General features: G+C 42.9%; 4 protein-coding genes across 5 annotated transcripts; all 4 read left to right on the forward strand.

Annotated features, from left to right (window-relative positions):
• Positions 1 to 20: 20 nt before the first annotated feature.
• Bcrvb1 lies at positions 21 to 2,073 on the forward strand. The gene is made up of 3 exons (XM_001554442.2): positions 21 to 364; positions 421 to 1,188; positions 1,245 to 2,073. The coding sequence occupies exons 1-3, from the start codon at positions 221 to 223 to the stop codon at positions 1,707 to 1,709; spliced, it is 1,377 nt and encodes a 458-aa protein (XP_001554492.1). The 5' UTR covers positions 21 to 220; the 3' UTR covers positions 1,710 to 2,073.
• Positions 2,074 to 2,257: 184 nt separating this feature from the next.
• Bcrox1 lies at positions 2,258 to 5,416 on the forward strand. The gene is made up of 3 exons (XM_024695021.1): positions 2,258 to 2,798; positions 2,966 to 3,111; positions 3,169 to 5,416. The coding sequence occupies exons 1-3, from the start codon at positions 2,435 to 2,437 to the stop codon at positions 5,059 to 5,061; spliced, it is 2,403 nt and encodes an 800-aa protein (XP_024550814.1). The 5' UTR covers positions 2,258 to 2,434; the 3' UTR covers positions 5,062 to 5,416.
• A 475-nt stretch (positions 5,417 to 5,891) lies between these two features.
• BCIN_09g02880 (hypothetical protein) lies at positions 5,892 to 8,235 on the forward strand. Its single transcript, XM_001554439.2, has 2 exons — positions 5,892 to 6,506; positions 6,585 to 8,235. The coding sequence occupies exons 1-2, from the start codon at positions 6,119 to 6,121 to the stop codon at positions 8,063 to 8,065; spliced, it is 1,869 nt and encodes a 622-aa protein (XP_001554489.1). The 5' UTR covers positions 5,892 to 6,118; the 3' UTR covers positions 8,066 to 8,235.
• A 4,691-nt stretch (positions 8,236 to 12,926) lies between these two features.
• Positions 12,927 to 14,990, forward strand: BCIN_09g02890 (hypothetical protein). 2 transcript variants are annotated; one of them, XM_024695022.1, is made up of 3 exons: positions 12,927 to 13,282; positions 13,433 to 14,014; positions 14,087 to 14,990. In XM_024695022.1, exons 2-3 carry the CDS (start codon positions 13,888 to 13,890, stop codon positions 14,623 to 14,625), a joined length of 666 nt encoding a protein of 221 aa, XP_024550815.1. In that variant the 5' UTR covers positions 12,927 to 13,282; positions 13,433 to 13,887; the 3' UTR covers positions 14,626 to 14,990. The 2 variants fall into 2 exon arrangements, with proteins under 2 accessions (XP_024550815.1, XP_001554485.1); XM_001554435.2 differs by having other exon boundaries at positions 12,927 to 14,014.
• Positions 14,991 to 16,767: the final 1,777 nt, after the last annotated feature.

Here is a 16,767-nt window from a genome sequence, read left to right on the forward strand (position 1 = left end):
ATTCCCAGTCGCGTTTACATGTGCAGCCAGCCTTCCGCGAAATTATTCTCAGAAATTCATCTTCAAGCTTTAAGAATAATTGATTTTGTGCCAATCACCATCACTTTAATTTCACCCAGTAACATTCGAGAAGAAGGTTGATATTCACATTTGATCAAATATTTTACCTATTTGATACCCAAAATTACTACCTATATCTGACTGCATTCAAATCGCGAATATGGTAAACCTCAGCGATGTTAAGGGAAACTCCCGCGACAATCGAACTTCTACACATACACATATCAAAGGTCTTGGGCTTCGAAATGACGGATCTGCTGAGAAACAGGCCGGTGGGTTTGTTGGTCAAACTTCAGCTCGAGAGGTGGGTTGCTGTGCATGATGAATGATAGGACCTTAACTAATATATCCTGGTTACAGGCTTGTGGTGTGGTTGTCGACTTAATTCGTTCCAAAAAAATGGCTGGCCGAGCTATTTTACTTGCAGGAGGGCCTGGAACAGGAAAGACAGCTCTTGCCCTAGCCATCAGTCAAGAGCTTGGAACAAAAGTGCCATTCTGCCCCATCGTCGCAAGCGAAGTATACTCGACGGAAGTCAAGAAAACAGAGGCGCTCATGGAAAACTTTCGACGAGCCATTGGTCTGAAAGTTCGCGAAACGAAGGAGGTTTACGAGGGCGAAGTTACAGAATTAACACCAGAGGAGGCTGAAAACCCTCTGGGAAGCTACGGAAAGACTATCAGCACATTGTTGATTGGATTGAAGAGCGCCAAGGGCCAAAAGAAGTTACGGTTGGATCCAAGCATTTACGAAGCTATACAGAAAGAAAAGGTTACAGTTGGGGATGTCATCTATATTGAAGCGAATACTGGAGCCTGTAAACGCGTTGGCAGATCGGATGCATATGCGACTGAATTCGACCTGGAGGCGGAGGAGTATGTGCCAATACCAAAGGGAGAAGTTAACAAGAAGAAGGAGATAGTACAGGATGTCACTTTACACGATCTTGATATCGCAAACGCCAGACCTCAAGGTGGACAAGACATAATGAGTATGATGGGCCAGTTGATGAAACCAAAGATGACAGAAATTACGGAGAAATTGAGAGCGGAGATTAACAAAGTGGTCAACAAATACATTGATCAAGGAGTGGCAGAGCTTGTTCCAGGTGTGCTTTTTATTGATGAGGTATGTGTCAAAGCCTTCAATACGCCTTCCGGTTCTTGATCATTAACAGATTATAGGTTCACATGCTCGATCTCGAATGCTTCACATATCTGAATCGTGCTCTCGAATCAACGATTTCTCCAATCGTGATTCTCGCTTCCAACCGTGGCATGTGTACCATTCGTGGTAGTGAAGACTTGATCTCGGCACATGGAATCCCATCTGATCTTTTGGCTCGTCTTTTAATCATTCCCACAAATGCTTACGAGGCGGATGAAATCAAGAGAATTCTTCGTATTCGAGTTACAGTTGAAGGTTTAGCCATAACTGAAGCTGCATTGGACAAACTCACAGAACATGGTTCAAGAATTAGTTTGAGATATGCATTGCAGCTTCTAACACCATCTAGTATTTTAGCGCGAGTAAGCGGACGCAATCAAATTGATGTCCAGGATGTAGGGGAGTGCGAAGATTTATTCATTGATGCACGGAGGAGTGCAGCTATTATGAACGGTGAAGCTGGTAATGGGTTCATTTCATAAACAACATCCGCTGCGGCTGATGCAGTCCATCGACTGGTGTGAGCAGTTGATTGGTGTGGTCACATCATTAGTGCATTTGCGGGAGCAGTTCACTGGTGTAACTATCAGTGTAACCTGAGAACAGGGGTTTATCTAGAGCTCGTCGCTTGCTTTTGGCGTCTAAAGGGGGTTTCTAAGGTTTCATGGTTCTGTTTGCGGATATTATGTAGTATCTCCAGAAAAAAATCTAATTGGGATTACATTCCTCGCACCTGTCCAAAATTGGTTAAAAAAAGCATTCCAATTAGGTCCTATTTAGTAAGCATGAAATTATTCTACCCGTTACCAAGCATTTTCTTAATTTTGATTTTTCTATTTCTTGGGATTTACTGGGAGTGAACGTTGGTAACGGAGCTCACTAAAGACAAAGGAAAACGCATGCGAAACTGCAGCTGTGCAGTCTTCCCGAGACAACAAAGACACCAACACTTTGCCATAATGCCTTGAATGCCTAGAATGGACAGAATGTCACAACTAGAAGTTGATTATGGATGGATTGAGTTATGATAGAATTGTCCTTTTCTTTATTCCGTCGCAATGCATACAAAGCATTTCGTCACTCTCAAGAAGGGCATTCTACCCTTCTATTCTTTTCTCTTTATCTTCCTTTCTATCTATTATACTCTGAAGTTCCCACTTGCATCAACTTCACAACTTTTTCCTCATCTCGTTTGATATCAAAAATAATGTCAATCATGGCAGAGGTACACAGGACCAACGGCCATGTTGATAGAGACGCTCCTCGATCTCCTGTTAGCATCTCAACAGATTCTAGTAGGAGGAATTCGTTGAGACCTATTCTCTCAGAGAAACATTCAGAGCCTCCAACTCCAGTTTCACCTCCACCTTTCGATCGTTTGTCAAGAAAACGAGCAGCGTCACTCGATACTGAAAGTGCGAGTGCCAGCCAACCACGAATCGGAGATCTTGCATTGAATAGTGCGAGCACAAGCAATAGCATCGGAGGCCCTTCCCCTATTTCTGATACGCCAGTCACAGAACAAGTGTGTCTTTGTCAACCAGATCCAAAGATACCACGACCTCGAAACGGTGCGTGACCTAAAACTTTTCTTTGACAATGATGATTGACAATAATCGTATGATTGGTTATTGAGAATAGCTGCTAGAGACCCTATGTTCACCCTAGCCTTTGTTTATTGACATGGGATTCTTTATCACCACTACAGAATCGAGAAGCTAACAATTTCCCTTTGTAGCATTTATCCTTTACCGTCAACATTATCAGGCACAAGTCGTCGCCCAGCATCCCGGTCTTGCAAATCCCGAAATATCAAAGATTATTGGAGAACAGTGGCGCGAGCAGGCACCCAATGTAAAAGAGGAATGGAAAAGACTCGCTGAAGTAAATAACATAGTAGTAGCCCGTGATCATAGACCATGCTGATTTTGTGGTGGCTAGGAAGAAAAACAACGGCATCAAAGGCAATATCCTAACTATCGTTACCAGCCACGCAGAGCAGGGAAAACCGTTGGTAATCGTCCACTAACTTCAACATCGGACGATCCTATTCGGTGTCCGAGATGTAACGGACGCTACATCTCAACGCCAAGTACACCGTTGACACCCTTCACGCCGGCCTTTGGAGCTGCCGTTCCGCGTAACGATAGACTTCTCCCGTCATTCAGCTCAAACAATCAGGCCCAGAAGTCCCAACAGTTTCAGTATCAACCCCATCTCGGCGAGCTTGAGAGGCCTCACTATCTAGCTCAAATGCCCGGCAGCGGTAGAGTAGACTCTCCACGTATAGGTCCACCTCCCCAACAAATGGTTAGGCGACACCCGTACCCTCAACCCCTCCATACCCATCATGAACAAGATCAAGATATAGAGATGCAATCTGCCTCTCCAGATTTCAAGCGTCGACGTTTCACCAATGATCCTAGGGTCTATCCACAACCCTCTCCGATGGTTTATTCATCCCCTCAACAAGGTTTCACCCGCAACCAACAAATCCCAATGTCAGCGGGTCCCTTCCGGAATCCTCCTCAACCTCTTCCGGGTTCACGGACAGGCGCAATGGGTCCGCCTCAATCGGCTCCAATGCGTAGCACACACATGCAGCAGAGCATGACACCCACTTACCGCAATCGGACCCCCACCTTCGACGAATCCCTCCGTTTGCCTCCTCTTCAAACGCAACTCCCCACTACTGCCACTACATCAGCTCATCGCCCTACCGACCGCGAAGTTCGGAGCGAAAGTAAAGAATCCCAAGCCCGTAGTGTTGAGGCCATGGTGATGACAATTCCCTTTTTGAACAAATTAAATATCCTTTCGAAGATTTCACCGCCGTTGGCGGCGCCAGGTCCGACAAGTCCTGCACAGGATGTTAGAGGCGCGGTGATTGCTATTGAGGGGGTAGAGGAGGGATTGATTAGGGAAGTGGGAGATTTTATTCGCGGGCATCTGGAAAAAGATGCTAGTTGTATAGTTCGGAGTTGGATGACGGGATCTGATGATCGCCGGGAGTCGGGGGACTCAGCAATGGATGGAGATGCGGATTCTGAGATGCAGGACGTCTCGGGTGTGCGAGTGACTAGAGAAAAGGGAAAAGAGAGAATAAAAGGAAAAGATGAGAATAAACATGAGATGGTGATGGATATGAAAGATCTCCAGGAAAAAGAAGAGTACGCGGATCCGTTCGTCGAATATCTTACGACGATCTCTCAATGGCATCGGAACTCTGCACAGATTACGAAGTTCATCACGACGGTTCCTCCTTCTTCTCCTCGCAGAGATACCTCTACTACTTCCTCGACTCCTCAATCCTCAGAAGCATCACAGTCGTCTACTCCGCATAAGAGAACGCCAATAGCTCTTATTCCGCATGGATATTCTCTCACGTTGTCAGACGCATATTCGTTGAAATTACCGATAAATGATAGTTATGCCCCGATCGATCATTGGCAGTGGATGGCTACGCTCTGGAGAGGAATTGTGGGGGCGGATCTTACAATTTATGTGAAGGGGGTAGGGAGGGAGGAGATGGAACGCTATAGAGGGGTGGAGTGGTCGGTTGGGGGAGCAGGCAGAGGAATTGTGGTTAGAATATTGGTTTCGGAGAAAGCAGGAAGAGAGGGGAGTTTACCGGGGGACAGAGAAGGTTTGAGGAAGGGCAGTACAAGTACCGTAGGGAGTGGGGGCGGAGAGAGAGAGAGGGAAGGAAGTGGAGGAAAGGAAAAGGAAAAAGAGAAGATTAAAGGGAGGATGGATGAAAAGACGCGTCGGCGTTTAGGGTTTGAAGTCGGCGAGTGGGTGAGAGGATTTGATGGGGGTTGGGGCCGAAGTTGATGCTTCTGATTCTGTATGTCGGGGAAATTGATACCCATTGATTCATGAAAGGAAATGTTTGGACGTTAGTGAGCGAGTGGATGACAGGTTGGTGTCGTCGATATGTACCATCAATTCTTCTCTTTGCATAATTTCTTTTCTCTTTCGCATCAATCGGTGTCGATATCTGTTTGGGCATTTTTTACCATCTTCTTTTTATTGCTTTTACTTTCATTGTATGTTCTTTTTTTCATTCAAAATTTGGGTCGCGGGTTTGAAAGATGGATGTTGGGTAATCATGTAACTATTATTGCTTCTTTATATCTGTGGATTGAAGGGTTAGGATTAGATAGATCTCAATAGTCGCCTGGAATGAAGAACGCTATTGTTATGATTTGAATTCTTTGCTATGAAGTTGAAGAGGAAGCGAAAATTTCTTTGTCGTCTTGTTGCATTTTCGAAGTGTCTACTTTGTTGTGATCCATGTTGTGATCCAGACTTGGATGCCGGCCAATTGACTTCTTTTTGGTTTCATCCGTTTTTTATTAATTACCTTTCTTCCTCGACTTTGAGTTTCTTCTATAATGTGGCAGCTATGAGGAAGTCCTCTGATATACCTACTAGGTAGATAGGCCATCCATTTCCTTTTCTTTGCTCTCTTGTCCCGTCGAGAATAACAACTCACTCGCTCCTTCCCCATCTTAGTACTGTATTCAAGTGACCAGTCGCTACAAAATTTCTTCCATTCACAGCTCTCTCCTTCTCAGAATCAGATCATTTTTCAGCTCACGACGCACTATAATAGTATGAGCTGGACTTCGATGCTCATTAGCAACTTCCCCAATGAAAATGAACCCGAAAGAAAGAGATGCTTCATACTTCTCATTACTCAACTTCAGATACTTTGGATTTCTCCCTATTTTCAATCATACCCACATGTGAAGTAATTCCACTACATTAGTTACACAATTATTTTGGTATCCTTAAATAAGTACTCGCACTTCAAGTTGGTGCAATACTCCAAATTAAAAAATCTATATCTGTATCAATTGGATCATTCCTCGGTTCATCCACAAATATGGCGTCCTCCATCAATCAAGATTCCTGGCTCAACTCTAACTTTACCACTCCAAACCCAGTCGCCCTCGACGATCACGGAATCTCAAGTTCCATCTCTCCTCTCTCATTATCTCATAACTTCTATTCTCCAGCTGTGCCGGAAAGATCTCCTCTGTACCCAAGCCCCCAACTACCCCCAGATCTCAATAGAGCAAAATTCAAGGACAGCAAATATAGCAAAAAAGAAATGGTATATCGAGCGATCGATGATAAGATTGATTTGGTCAGATTTTTGCAGGCGTATGAGAGTATAATTGCTGCTTTTGGTGTGGAGACGAGAGAATTGAACGACGAAAGAGAAAAGGAAAAGTTGGATGTGGCGGAACGAATTGTTTATAGGTTATTTTGTGAGTTTTTCCTTTCAGATTAAATCTGGCTTGAGTCGGGGAGTAATAGTAAAAATACTGATGTGCTGGTTTTGATAGGGAACGATAGAAATTATGCGGGAAATAGAGGAAGTGAAAGTGTGCCTCTAACGCATGTCAAGGCGGAGAATCAGGTTGTGGATACGGATGCAAATACCTCGCGACTATTGAGAGTTACGACATCGGAAATAGATGCTATAAGCGCGATTGTGGATGAAGCATATGAAGGTCTTCGTATGGCCACTGAACCAGTGATCGATAATATCCTCGAAAAGGGCAAGGTTACTTCAACTATTACAGAGGTGAGAGAAGTGGCGGACGAAACTGATCCATTGGTAAATGAAAACACAAACTCTACGAATGGGATTGTCGAGGATGATCTTTGCGTCGCTGCAGGACCCAAAGCCAATATCAGTGCTGAAAAAGGCCAGATCACTTCTAAAGTCACAGAAGTAGTTGAAGCCCCTATTGAGATTGATATACCGTTAGTGGGATTTGTTAAAGATGGAGGTTTGGATGAAGAGCCTTCTGTTTTTGCAAACCACGTAACCAATATCATTGATGATAAGAATCAGATCTTCTCTGCGATTGCAGAAGTCGAGAAAGTACCCAGAAGTTTTCGCCTGGCTATAAGGTCTAAGTCGACTAGTGGTTCTACAGATCCTCATGCTATTATTTCCATCAAGTCAGAAGCCGGTACATCTATAGAAATCCTTTACGAACAAAGTTTGAAAAGTCCAGAGATTCAACTCCCCGGACGATGGGGTCGCGAGAGATATAATGAATGGAAACGGGAAAATGTTAAAGCTCAAAATGAAATCGCAAAGCAAGAAATATTTCGTCTCATGGAATTGAAACATCGACTCTTGCCGCTCGAATCGGACAAACAACCTTACACTTATGACTTCACGTCATTCACTCAAAATCATCGAGATTCTTCAGCTCGTCAGCTTTGGAGCTTCAACCCAGTTGAGAGAACCGAAGAGCTTCTCAATGTCAAATTATTGTGGAAATGCGAAGCATTTTCTCTCAAGAGGATCACCGTGGAGCCGCTAAACCTTGATGAAATGGCTGCTGATGAGACTAGAGGTCACCAAGCACTGAGGAACGCATATGCGTTCCTTGGGTTTTGGGACTGGTCGGTTCGATCTCCTTACAAGAGGGGGGCGAAAGCTAAGCCTATGCATCAAATCTGCTTGCAATGGCTTGACCCTAATGACGTTTTCCGAAAAGCTTATTTTCAGAAGAGATCGATTTCTAACACATCGGAAAAGATTAAAAGAACTCGTGAGGGTAGTGGCATTAGGGACGTTGGAAGTTGGAGGGGAAAACGCACAGTTAGTGGTGCGAATTATGTTGGAGGGAAGAAAATATGTGTGAGTGGGGGTTGGTATGGGGCGAAGAAGAGAAGAATTAGTAGGATTAGTGGGAATAGTGGTATGGAGAAGAAAGATGGGAGGAGAGAGAGTTTAAGTCAAGGACGACGTATATCTACAGCAAGGACGGCGATAGAGGTGTGGGATGCTAGAAAGAATTGTTGAAGTGAAGAGGAGATGAAGTATTGGGTATTTTTCATGGCACATGGGATACGAATAAAGGTGCTGTTGGAAATTAATTGTATTACTGGCAAGGAAGTTATTGAAACTTTCGCTATAGGTATTACTAAAGTATTATTAAGTTGAAAGTTAATGGGATGTTGTTGATGCTACCAAGCATGTTCTGCAACTACGCGTGACCTATCTACTTTAAGATGTGTTGAGACTCGAGACGATATACACCGCAACTCTAAGCTCTCTACTCTTACTACCTAGGCGGTATAGATACAAAGGTTTATATTATAGTTGAAAAGATTAACGGGAAATCTGTGTTAATATGTATGAAACTTAAAAGGAAATTGTCAGAATAGGAGGGCAACAAACTTGAGAATCTTGATTTTTGAGGGATCGGTGAGTTGATGATATATACTAAAGTATTATTACTATTATCTAATAGAAATACCAATAAACATGTTACAATTTTGAAATTTGAAAAGATTTGGATGTTGAGGATGAGTTTGGCGAAGACGAAATGTGGTTCAGTATGAATCAGTGTGATTTGAGGGATCATGTGTATTGCTATAGCAAAGTTAATAAGTTGGGAAGAATGATAGAATTGACAGTTGGGAGGAGATAAGTTGGGAATATTGATGGAAAATGAAATGAGGTGAGGTGAGATGAGATGAGATGAGATAGGGGGAGGTTAGTTGACGCACAATATGATGTATGTTTACGGCTCTGATGAGTTACTGAGATCACACTGCCGGCTTGGATAATTACGATAGGAAATGTATGTGCTTGCGCCTTCGATGTGCTAGTTCTCCTGTGCGATTGGTGGAAGAAGGGAAAGGGAAAGGGAAAGGGAAAGGGAAAGGGGAGGAAGGTATGTAGCGGTGTCCTAGAATAGTAGGCGAGCTTGGGGAGTGGGAATCCACCGTGAGAGGTGTGGTCGTGTAAGGAGGCGACTTGCTTGATGAATGGACGAAAGGATTGGAAAATCAATATGATTTGTGGGTTTGTGAGCGGTGTATAGGCGGAGAGTAGGTAGGCATCTCGTAAAGAATAAAGTAGAGGTTTCGTGGCAACTTGTTAGTGAGTCATTGTCAGGTTACATGTGAATATCAATGCCATCGATGCAACCGGGGAGTTTTTCAAGTTTGGTTCTCCTCGCATACTTATTCGGATGAGGGCTTTTGATAATACAAAGCAAAGTCGACTATTGAAGAGCCTGAATTCCATTAAATGGTAAGATATCTGCATGTCAGAATCTACTAAATCTACCAACTGGGTATACAAAAGGTCAGGTGGCTGTTCGATGGAGAGGCATTTCTTGGTGTAGTCTGTAAATAGAAGGATTATATTTAGTCTCAGAGAGGTGATGTGTAATAGAATTTCGAACTTCTTGGCTAGATTGGGATATTGACAAGAGCTCCTTTAGAATATAGCTCACATTGTCAAGCCAAAATGAAGCTCGAACAAGATATCATCTGATGTGCTATTGATGCTCAAAATAGATGATCACAACGAGAAAGATATCGTCTAAATATTGTGAATACACTATTTCCATACATCACGAATTGCCATTCCCGATAGGAAGTTGAAGATCTAAGCTAAACTGAAGCATAGATGTCAGATCTAGGACCTTGCGAAAAGTAATGTAACCTCGGGCTAGTGGAAAGCAGAGTAAATTCTTCGGTCAATAGATCAATGCATCTCACCCGAGCTCTCGAGTCTAATCCTCTATACTCAGCAAAGAAAACACTAGTCTCTCTGAATAGTGGACCATGCTAATTTGGCCAATCTGTTCACGATGAAAGTAGCAAGTTACACACATACTATCGCACTTACATTATGACCATCCTCGCCCAATTTAGTCTCATCATAGTCAAACTTTTCATTCAAAATGGGTTCTAAAATGCAAAGCTTGAAAATTCATTTGACGACTTGGGAAGCATTGCATGCTAAGAGTCCGAAAACGAGCTTGGATGATGAGGGGAAGGTTATTAATAGTCCGATTGCGGGTCTTCTGAACTAACTTGCATGTGGAGCATATTGTTTCTGTGGACCCAAGCTATCAAGCGCCCGGGTAGCCGGGGAGCCGCTTGGAATAAAGTCGGAAAGACTGGTATCTGACAGGACCCAACGAAGTTAAAAATACGCGTCTAGTTGAAATTTTATCCAACATTTATTCTTACAAGCGACAAACAGTTATCGGGCAACCCACTTCCAACAGCGGCTCGTTCGTACGCTGCATGCCAATCAAATGGTATTATGAACATCTGAGATCGCGGGTATCGTGCAAAAGAATGCGGAATGCGGGTCCGGTACAAATCCATCATTCGTGTCAGTACAGTCAATCCATTTTGTGGTAAAGATTGCCAAGCCAAATCACAAGATGATGAATCTTCAGATCTCTATGGCTTAATATTTAGCAACTCTAATTTCTTAAATATGTGGCGAGATACCTTGGACGATTGTGACTGGTCAAAGGAACTAGATGCTCTATTTTTGTATGAATTGGAAGCTTTCCATGAAGTGGAAATTTCAAGCCTTGTATCAACAAGATCGCGATCACTTTAGATGAATCGCTTGTTATGAGTCGTCTTCATGTAGCCGATGTTCCGGCACTCGGCAAAAAGATCTGGAATTGAAAGACAGTAATAAACGGTTGACAAGGGGCACATGGAATGAGTGGACAGGAAGACAGCATGGACGGAAGACCGAAACTTAACAAGATAGTTGAACGGTATACGGGAAGACTTCTACCACTTCGAATTTTGAATGTCACATGCAGATGGTTGAAATGTAACCCCGCCATTTGAGTAAATTGTGCCGAAAATAGCAAGTTACTCGGCAGAGATGCATATAAATTTCTATTTCGGGAGCAATTAGCTGGCATTTCGGTTGTATTACGGCAACTGGCCAATTCGAGTGGATAAATTCTGCATCAATTAGCGATTATTTGTTGCTATAGAGGCGAGAGCGAGATGTTACAATGTAAAACGGTAGGGATACAATAAGTGGCTGGTAAAAGACCCGAATAAGATATCAACTCTCAAGTCATTAGCAGATGTCCAAAACATCGCATACTAGACTGATTAGAAAAAATGGTAGGGAATTGCTCGGATATTGGATCGTTTTCTGTTTGTCACGAGAGTAGAGATAGATGCGGGATGGTTGAAGGTGGCGTTTCTACGTTTGGGGGAATGGGCCTGTAAACAAGGGAATTCAATAATCGCGAGGATACATAGAAAGCGCAATATGAAAGGTACGAGATGCTGCAGTCAGATTAGGGCTAGATTTCGCGAGGCTTCAGGGAATTAGCTAGCTTCGTTGTGCGATGGATTCACTGCGATAATAAAGTGAAGAACTCTCCAGATTCGGATGATGAATATCTCTAGCCTCGGCTCCTGTTCTGAATGTAAGAGATGGCGAAATGATGAAGGAGTTCGAAATGCAAGTTTTTCCGGAGGAGGAAGAAGTTCAGACTGCAGTCAGCAAGCACATCCCGACGGAACATGGAAGTGCGCCGCCGAAAAATCTGAAGCATTCAAACAACTCCTCGAAACACTGTGAATACACCTCCACGTTTCTAACACATGGCAAATTGACAGTGCTCAGGAGGAATCCAAATGTATAACCAGAAAGTTAAATTGGAGGATGAAGAGGAGTTTGTCATTGTTGTTTCTTGTTTCTTCTGGCTGATTGTGGTGTTTGTGATAACTGTTTCGTCTGAATCCTACGATTCCACCCGTTCGTCTCATCATTTAGGGATCAAACGCAAGGCAACATTTGACTTGAGTTGGCAATAGCTTACCGTACCAAATAGATTGATAGGTAGCTATTGGGGCTTTTCCCCCTCACTTTCATCGATCAGTAAATCGTTAACCCATAGCGATTCTGCCACAAGGAAGATGTAGGCCACCAGGGAAGACGGTTCTTGTCAACCCGGTATTGATCAATGCCATGCTTGTAAAATTTTCATGTTCACAGGGCTACCCAGTCAAATATTTAGATGCTTGCAACTTTACAAGCCCGACCAAGATTGGCAGCAGCGAACATCTAACGAAAAAAACTTAGAGATTGTCTCCAAGAGTACCGTATCTGTACGACAAGTCAAGCATTGAAGTAAAAACAATAGCTCATTTAGGTTTAAATGAATTAACCGCTCGGAAAATTTCTGTGAATGAACAATTACGGCACACGATTACACCAAGAAACGGTGAAATAGAGCCTGATAAGGACGCGGGAAAATGGAAGAGACGTGCTTACGACGATAGCCAAGATTTGTGAGTCCCGATGCTGGATTGAAGGTGGTTTTCGAGAAGAAGCTCTTTGAATACTAGGTCCCTAGATGCCGTATGATACCTGCCTTGTCAGGTAGGAAGGGCAGTGTCGCATCATAGCAGTGTCGCAGTGTAGCAATTCGATAAATGAGGTTATTTCCTTTTGTACCATCTTACCGTGGCACAAGTGAAAGGATACATGGCATTTTTCATCTCGTGCATATCATCGTGACGGAGAGACCAACGAAGAAGAGGAGAATGATATCTATCGACAACTAAAAAAAGATACACGGTAAGGATCCGGCACGAACAACGAATTTGTGCAACTCAGATATTGAAGAAGAAGGGTGGGGAATAGATCGTGTGGCTAAAAGGGAAACTCTTAGATGAAGATATCAAGGATTGTAAGAAAGCGACAAGCATCTTTTTTGGTAAGAGGTGAGAGAAACGAGAGAGGTAAGGCCGGGGCAAGAGATGCTTGAGTGCACGTACGCCATTCGGCAACGCTAGACTGTATTAGGATTGGCTTTGGATTCAAGCTTCTCCGCTTCCGAACTAGCTCCAATTCCAATTCTATTCTTGACTTCTTCCTTTTCTTCAACGTTCGCTGGGTGACAGACATGCCGGCGCCGAGGAGCAAGTATACGAGGACGCCAGTACGAAGCATGCCGGTATGCCAGTACACCGGGCGCTTTCGCTTCACATTCGCACACACGTACACGCTATCATCTGAAGCTCTATGCACCCCCGAGCATACGTGCAGGAAGGGAGTGAAGAACACGATATGCTGTGGACGGAGTAAGATGTAAGATAGAGGCTCGAGGGCTTGAGGGCTCGAGCCTTGGCTTGTGGAGATGCATGGTATCGTACATACCAAGAAAGCCAGAGAGAAGCCCTTGTCAGCAATGCAAGTCTGCAAGCCAAAGAGTGGAAAAAGGTACAGATGCCAGCATGAAAGAGATCCACATCTGTTTCTATTGTATCACCCTACAAGGTTCATGATGGTTTTTCTCTTCTCTCGTTTGATAAATACATTGCTAGGTCCCATGTACTACTACCCACTAGCTAATCCTCCGCATTGAACTAGTATGGTACCTCTGCTCAGGGTCCAGCTTAATTCACTAGGGCATGTTTATTGCTCCCATACAGATTTATCTGATTCTCAATCGGGTCAATCCACCTCGATTCCTATAAGACACCTTTTTTTCTCCCTCACATCTGGCAATTGATCAACAGCTTCCATTCGATCTTTATATCCAAGAATATTCATTTCACACCTCTATACAGCCTTCATACTCGTCTTCCAATTGAGAACCTTTAATTGGTGCTCCCGATACATCCACGACAGCTTCAAACTTGAAAATTACATATAAGATAGAACCTTTCCCGTGTTCAACTTGATCTCCATTCCCTCTTCATCAACTCCCTCAATAACCTCAATCTATACTTCAAGTTTGACAAGAGTGGTATCGACTACTTCCTTCATATCAAATCAATACCCAGCCTTCAATCTATAACACAAAATTTCACGCCAACGACATCATGCACTCTATCAGCAGTCTCGTTCTTCTCTTGGCCTCGGCCGTTGCAGCTGTTCCAATCAACACTGTTTCAGCCCTTGCTTCAAGTGAATATACTTGTGCAACGCCATTACTACCTGCTACTGGAGGTGCGCATTCACTTTCTCAAGCCCACCATTTCTAGTTGTCAGGATATGCAAGCTAACAGTTTTTGTTTTCAGGTGCTTCTGCTCTTCCAACACCCAGTGGCAGCCTAGCCTATGTTGCTCTCGGTCGTGGTATCCAAAATTATACCTGCTCCGCCGTTGGTGCTACTCCAGTGGCCCTTGGTGCTGTCGCTAGCCTTTACGATGCAACCGAATACGCCAAGTGTGCCAGTACCGCATTCAATAATATCCCAGCTATTGCTGTCTATACGAATCTTCCATCTACTAGTAGCGCTAGCTTCATGGGTCTTAAGCCTCTGGGCAAGCACTTCTTCGATGCTAGTGGAACTCCAACATTTGACCTCTCATCTGTCAAGAAGATTTTGTACGCTGCCAAGACTGGTGGTGTTGCTGCTCCCATCAATTCCAACCCAGGACCTGCTGATACCGGCGCCGTTGATTGGTTATCTTTGAGTGCCAAATCTACCTACGTATCCGTTGGTCTTGCATCAGTCTATCGCGTTGAAACTGCCGGCGGTAATTCCATCAATCCTTGTACAACAGCAGGTGTTCAGAGTGTTCAGTACGCCGCTCAATACTGGTTTTACAGTTGACTCCCTGACCAGACTGCCGACCCTTCAGACGATGATGACGTATGTGATAACTCTGATGAGTAATGGGTCGAATTCTCAGGGAAAAATATCATTTTCTTTATGGTTCTCAATGATGCACGGCTGGGTGGATGGACGGAAGGATGGAAAAAGGCAAACGTTACAGAACAAATGCATATATAGAATATGCTTCTGAAGTGATAAGCTTTTAACAGCTAAAGGGCACACAAAATGCAATACCTTAGTAGGGCATGCATTAATATGTACATACATTCTTTTTCTCCACATAGTACCAGAGTACTTTTTGCTTGCAGAACTCTCGTTTCATAATTCAAACAAGCTTATAATACATTTGATGATCTTTGTGAAATCTTTTTTTGTACTTTTTTCCTTGGAAAATTGAATGATTACAGTAGGCAGTCTGGCCACTTTCCCTGTTTAACCAAGTAATCAAGCTCGTGTACCCCTCTTCGTTTTTTTGGGGGGGGGGGGGGGGGAGGGTTAGTGGGCAGCTCTAACATGTAGAGAATCGCTTGGTTTAATCATCTATATTCCGTGAATAATCAATCGCATTTGCAAATATCTCTCTATCTCCAAAGATGAAGTATTTTGCGGGGATCTCTCATCTAATGATGACTGGATCGCCTATGGTCTTGATGTTCGTTCTGTACAAATCATTTAAAAAGAATTTGCTTCTTAGTGTAGATCACTTCCCTTTGCTTCCGTCCTTCGCATTGAAGGACTGAAACCTCCAGTTTAGTAGCGGAGAGATAAAAGAGAAGAGAAAGACTGGGGTTTTAGACGTTGAGATATGCGCGACCTCCTCATTTTCATTTGTACTGTGTATCTGTCTACCTAGACTCATGCAAACAAAAGCGCGAGTTAACAAGAAAACTCCAATTACAAAATTCAGATCTAGTGGAAGTGGAAGTGGAAATGGAAATCCATTGTATTGTATCAGCGAAAATGTATATAAGAGCTTTGAAACGATATCAAGATCCGTTTTTTTTGTTATTTCATCTTTAAATGTAATTGATAATGTCGCTGCTAATCCTCATGAAATTTTCTGGATAGAGAAGATCGCGCAAGTGCATCTGTTGAATTATTATATTTTGTTAATTCTTCTTGCTCGAATAAATGCTATATGGCTGAAAATTGAAATTCAGAAGGGATTTAATTAATGAGTTACAGGTTTGATTTTGCAATTTTTGAATACGTCTCGAATGGTTGTTTGTATCACTTTGTCGGATTTTTTATCTATATTGGATATTGTGGGTTATTTGCAACAACAGGAGTACACCAGCGAATTGCCTAGAACTTGCTAGTTGGTTCTATATTATATTATTTATGTGTGATTATCATCAACGGAGCTTCACTGACTTGTGTGTGGCACAGATGTTTTCGAACTCAATATTACAGTATCATGAGGAATCTTCATTAAGGTTTATAATTCCCTGGGAAGACGGTTTTCCCTCCGATTCTGCGGTTTCGCTAGATATTTTGGTTCTCGAGACAGTCCAGAGTATCACGATACTTTTCAGAACAGTATTGGAAGAAAAAGAAAAAAGGTTTACAAGAGCAAGACCCCTTTACCTCTGCTGACATCCAGTGATAATAGTGATACTGACCAAGATCTTCATGATGACGGTAATCATCATATTTAGAATAACAGATAACCATAAATAGAAGACGTGCAGAACTTGGAGATGCATCTAGAAGCTTTGAGTTGAACTCTTAATTGATGACAGTCTAGTCACAAGTTCTGATCTCGTGTAGTTCTCGCAATGTTTTGAGAAATTGAGTGCCTTGAAGAAGGAATCAAAATATTACCGTAGGCTTCGATGAGGCCATGTCCTTGGCCCTTAGTATTCTCAGTAAAAGATTTTTGTAGTTGAATGGTAAACTGAAGTGTCAGAGCTCATTGGCAAAAGTTCAAGTCGATGGCGTACGTTTTACCTTTTTTTTTAAAAAAAAAATTTATAGCAACTTTTGTTTGAATTGCACCTCGAAAATCCCCAAATTTTCAAAATTCGCTTTTTGAAAGAGGCCTGTATTATCTTGATACAACACACTTATGGAGTTATGTGAGAACAAGACCTAATTTTGACACTGACTTAATTCCTAGGCAGTTTGGAATTGAAACGA

Source organism: Botrytis cinerea, chromosome 9 (genome assembly GCF_000143535.2).
Source record: "Botrytis cinerea B05.10 chromosome 9, complete sequence".
NCBI classification, from domain to species: Eukaryota; Fungi; Ascomycota; class Leotiomycetes; order Helotiales; family Sclerotiniaceae; genus Botrytis; species Botrytis cinerea.